Here is a 5223-nt window from a genome sequence, read left to right on the forward strand (position 1 = left end):
TTGGCAAAATAAATTAAAGAAAAATAACTAGAAAAACCGTGTTCGGTATTTGGCTTCAGCTAAGTGTTTTATTATTCTTCGGATTCGGCCAAGAATTTTCATTTCGGTGCATCCCTATTTATAATGCTACTCTATGCGTACGCTCTGCGGCTACTATGAGACACTTGTTGCACACTGCAGTAAGCTAGATCAATATTAGGCATGGTAAAACATGGTACTCGCGGTAAATCAAGAAAATGAGATTTAAACAATAAGACTGTGTTGAGCTATATAACAATTATTATTTTTCTCTGTCAATGAATGCATCTTAACAGTTTCTAACCTGTCTGATAAAACACATAATATATTAAAACGTCTTTGGTGTTTCCATGGTTTCTACAAAAAAAAAAAACAGAAATCAAGGGTAACGTGGGTGTGATGTCATTGATAGGCGACGCACGGACACAGTCCGTGTCCTGGTAAAAATTGCTTATTTCTCTGGATTTAAACATTCTTGGAAACATTTGGGAGAATGTAAGTACACGAGTCAACAAAATATATAACATTGTTCTAGTGGCTTTTGGATATTTAAATCTAAAAATCTTACATATTGCGCCTTTAAGCTGCAAATCATCATATTATAATGATTTCTGAAGGATCATGTGAAACTGAAGACTGGAGTAATGATGCTGATAATTCAGCTTTGCCATTACAGGAATAAAATAAATTAAAATATATTAAAGTAGAAAACATTTATTAAAAATTTTACAAATATTTCACAATACTACTGTTTTTACTAGGGCTGGGTTAACAATATTGATTTCTCAATTTTAACCAATTCTCATTTGTGAAGAACCATTCCAATAAATTGCAATAAGTTTAGTTAATTCTGATATGAAACAGTCTCAGCTTTCAATTTAAAACAAAAAAAATTATTACGAAATTCAAACAATAAATACCGTTTTGGCACTCTTTAATGTGACAGATCGTTGTAGCGCCTCAGTTCAACGACATGTGAACTGATCATCTCTTCCTCTTTACTGCTAGATACAGCATGAAATAAACATGAATGAACATCAGAAGGTATGTTGAAATATACCGTACAACTTACCAAAATCCGTATCATGTCTCATGTAATCTCTCAATCCGTTTCAACCACAGAAAGACCTCAAAAAAACCATTCAATGTCCATAAACTCAGTCAGCTAGACAAAAAGTAACTCTAGGGAGGAGCATTTTGCTAAATGTACGCACTGTATTGCATATTCATTGCATATTAGGCATATTATTACAACATTATCATTATAAAAACGTTGTTACGTGTAATTGAAATGTAAGTAGCCTAAAAATAAGCTAATTTTAAATTAACCTTTAATATTATAGTGACTAGTGATTAACCCCAACTAGGGTTCCCTGTAAGGTTTACAGCTTTAGTACGGAGATATTTTTTTCTTTGAGGCAATTTGCCATGTACTATACATGATAGGCCGCAAATAAAAGATTTCGACCTGAATCGCAAGCTTGTGAATCATAATCGAATTGAGGAATTTGTGTCAATGCCTAACCCTAGTTTTTACTCTATTTTTCATCAAATTAATGTAGCCTTGGTGAGCATAAGAAACTTCTTAAATACGTAAAGAAAAAATCTTACACACTCCAAACTTTTGAATAGTAGTGTACTTTGTTTGTAGAAAAATAACCATTCGAACCACTCAATAAAAATGATTGTCTACATTTTATAATCCTAACGTTATGAATAAATGATTTACTTTGACTCAAAAGAACATTTCTCTATCTGTATTTTTTTTTTATGTTTCACAGATATCAGATTTGTTGTGTAGGATGCAGCAGAGTCAATGCTATTCATATTTCATTTACAACAACTGGAACTTAGCATGCATATTTAATTTTTCTGTTACAGCGCAAGCCACAGCTGCCTTCCAAGCTCGCTTCTCTGACACGTTTCCCAACAAGTTGTGCCTGCAGCTGAAGATTCGCGAGGTAAGGCAGAAGATCATGCAGACGGCCGGCAGTTCTGAAATTGTGGGAGGCGTGGCTCTTGGAGGCTCTGACTCCGCCTCCACTTCTGGACCATCCAATCCAGCGCCCAGGGAGAATTCCGAGCCAGACGAGAGGAGCAGGGCCACGGACGAGCCAAAGAAAGACGCGGACGATCCGCAGGAATCCAGATGAAGAACGACAGAGGGGACGAGCAGAACGGAAGGATGAAAGATGAATGTAGGGATGGACTATAGAAATGTGTAAAACCATTTCCGCTGACATTACAGCACTTATTTGGATTTTGCTTCATTTCTAATCGAACTGATTTCGTTGCCATTGCGTTCACTTCGTTGATGTTCTGTTGTTATGCAGTTACACACACAAACACGCACACGTTCACACACGTTATGCAATTACATAACAATATCACTTTCACACATTAACGACTTGCACAAGGAACTATTACAAATAGCGCATGAGGTCGCACTCATTTGCATACGCCACTCGTGTCAGGCAGTCATTGGTCCGCCTCTGCATTAGGGCGGGCATCACTTTTTTTTTTGTGTCAGAATTTTAGAGCCCTTCAATGCTGCACCACAGGCAGCACCAAACCAGCCTGTCTGCACATGCTCAGTAAAGACCCCACATGGGGCTAGCACAGATTTTTATCGAACGGACTGAATGTTTTAGAAGAGAAATTAGACTGTTGAGGTACCGGTAACTTTCAATTCAAAACGGGGACAGGGTGGGGGGCGGGGGGGACAAATGCGCTTGCACTTTCATTTTTAGAGACCGAGTGACCGAGGAAAGCAATAGCCGGGGAGGAGAAGGGTCTTCGTGCAAATGTTACACCCCCCGTGGTGGGGTACATGCATCGGCTGTTACTGTTCTTCAGCACGGGCTGCAAATTCACAACAGGTTTTTTTTTTTGTCCCAGAAGCAACAAACTCAAGACTCGTAATCACGTAGACCAGCGGAGCAGAAAACAGAGGCTACGGCGACCGCCACAATCGCATAACAACAACAACAACACGGCACACTCAAAGCGAGAGAGGAAAACATTGTCCCAACCTCGGAAGATTCATACAAAAGAAGACGAAAGCGAATAGAGACACTACCCCTCTTTGAATCAACGTGTAGATATGCTTTGTCGTTTTGTTGTTGTGTCGTAACGGTGGAACTGACTGATATCTTTTTTTGTATTAGCTTGCGCCTCTCTTCTTCTTACTCTAGTAATATTTTCAGCATGGACTAATCCAGCTATCTAAGTGTTGGAGCAATTACGTGGAAAACAAAAAAAAAAGACTGTGTTTTAGCCTCATAGCTGAAGCTCCTCTTCTCTGGCCGCCGACTTAGGCTTTTCCCCGTACACTGTATATATATATATATATATATATATATATAACCGTGATGGCTGGGGAGGGGGGCAGAGGGTGGGCACGAGGCTCTCTCTGTGTTCTTTTCCTCCTTTCTTTCTTTCTTTTTTATATTTCAATCAGGTGTTTGCACAATATATGGTCCTAGACCATGGTTTAAATCAGGAAAGTATTTGTTTTTAGATATTTAAAAACTAACCAACGACTTTGTCCCATTGCGTTCGATTCTCCCTTTCCGCATCCCGTAAAGGAAATCCCTTATTTTTTCATCTCCTTAAGACTTTTAACTGAAGTGTTGATGGAAAGCGCCACTTTAAGCACTGGTCTGGAGTCAGAGCAAGCTTTGTAGTCTTGCAACGACTTCGATTCAGGATTACGCAAGGGAAAGCTGACCCGAGACCAGCGCTGGGGCGGCATTTCTCAGGATCTCCTCTTTCTTACTCTGCCTCTTCTTTCATTGGTGCAATAGGACGTGGGTGGGAATTTTTTTTGAAGTAGACGAGTGACCTGTTAGTGCCATAGATTTTCACTGTACAAGCTGTAATAAAATGATATATATGTCGAAAAGAAGAGTGGAAAAAAAAAAGTCAGAATTCAGAAGCGAGTATCGAGAGAGAAATCCAAACTGAACAAACTAAAATCTGAAAAAAAAAAAGTAACCTAGCACTTTCTTGCGTCTGGTTTTGCTGAAAGAGAAGGAGTGATGAGTATAAAAATGCTACTCAGTCTTCACTTGAATGTGTGACAATATAAATGTATAAATATACCTATATATTTCTATATGTCCCATGATATACAGATGTCTGTGTGTGTGCGAGCGTATGTGCATATACATTACATGCACCTTGACAAATCGAACTTACTCCCAAGCAAATGCTATTCATATTTCCCCTGCCTGAAAAGCAGTGGCACTACATCAAAAGACTGTTAGTATATGCTGGCTACTGACGTGCGTGAGGAGAAATCAGCATATGTAACCATTCAACTCGATTCTTAACTTGACTTAACTTTCCCTCCCCAGCAACAGACAAATGCTTGCACACACACACACACACACATACCTGCACATGTATGCGTGTACACCTTATGATTGTGTATCCAATAAACTGTCTTTACTTTGGAGAAGGAGTTTTAGAATGAGAAAGGTGAGTGTAAACTCATCAACAGGCATGTTGACCATGTGCAATATTTCTAAACAAGAGATTATTGAAAAAATTAAAGACCTAACACAATGCGTGGTTTTTGTGCAGTTCTTTTGTGATTGATTTTACAAGCAGAGATATGGTTTTGAACTTTTGGGTGCTGATGTTGTCACCATGTTGTGATTTGTTTTATATTAGACACTTTGAATGCAGATTCTGGTCTTGTTTGTAAATTAGAACTTAAAAGTACTACATGTTCACATTCCATAATTGTATAGCGAGTCAATTTTATTTAGAATTATTAAGATATATCTATATAACAGATTATATATCTCTTTTGATTTGATAGATGGATTGATAGATGGAAAGCACTTTAATTAAATTGGTGTTTTATCTGTTTTAATATTTATTATCTTTATCAGACCTTAAATTTTAGTTTTTTATTAATAAGGAACAGCTCTTTTCTCTTTAATATTGTCTTTCTGTCTATCTATCTATATGTCGGTCTATCTGTATATACTAATAAGGAATTCGTTTTTTTATTAATATGGTTTAATTGATTTTGTTTTTATTTTAGTTCTTTATTTCATAATATTATTTTATATGTATAATACACAAAAAATGAATTGTGCATGATAAAGTTAGAGGCAGGTAGTAGTGCCTCCTCTGCTCAGGTGTGTGACACCTGCTCTTGCAGCTTTTCTTTCGGTCTTTTCATTTTTTTTT

The 5223-nt window shown here is 37.4% G+C and overlaps 1 protein-coding gene across 2 annotated transcripts in view; it reads left to right on the forward strand.

Moving 5' to 3' along the window:
• Positions 1-3267, forward strand: part of cica (capicua transcriptional repressor a) — a 37621-nt gene extending 34354 nt beyond the window's left edge. The window contains exons 20-21 of one of the 2 annotated variants that reach the window (XM_079830235.1): positions 1900-2216; positions 2917-3267. In XM_079830235.1, the coding sequence (XP_079686361.1) occupies positions 1900-2171 (272 nt within the window). In that variant the 3' untranslated portion in view covers positions 2172-2216; positions 2917-3267. Of the gene's footprint in view, positions 1-1899 lie in introns of both variants that reach the window. The other variant, XM_079830234.1, reaches the window with a different exon arrangement.
• The last annotated feature ends 1956 nt before the right edge of the window (positions 3268-5223 follow it).

This window comes from Gobio gobio (assembly GCF_949357685.1).
Source record: "Gobio gobio genome assembly, chromosome: 11".
Lineage (NCBI taxonomy): Eukaryota > Metazoa > Chordata > Actinopteri > Cypriniformes > Gobionidae > Gobio > Gobio gobio.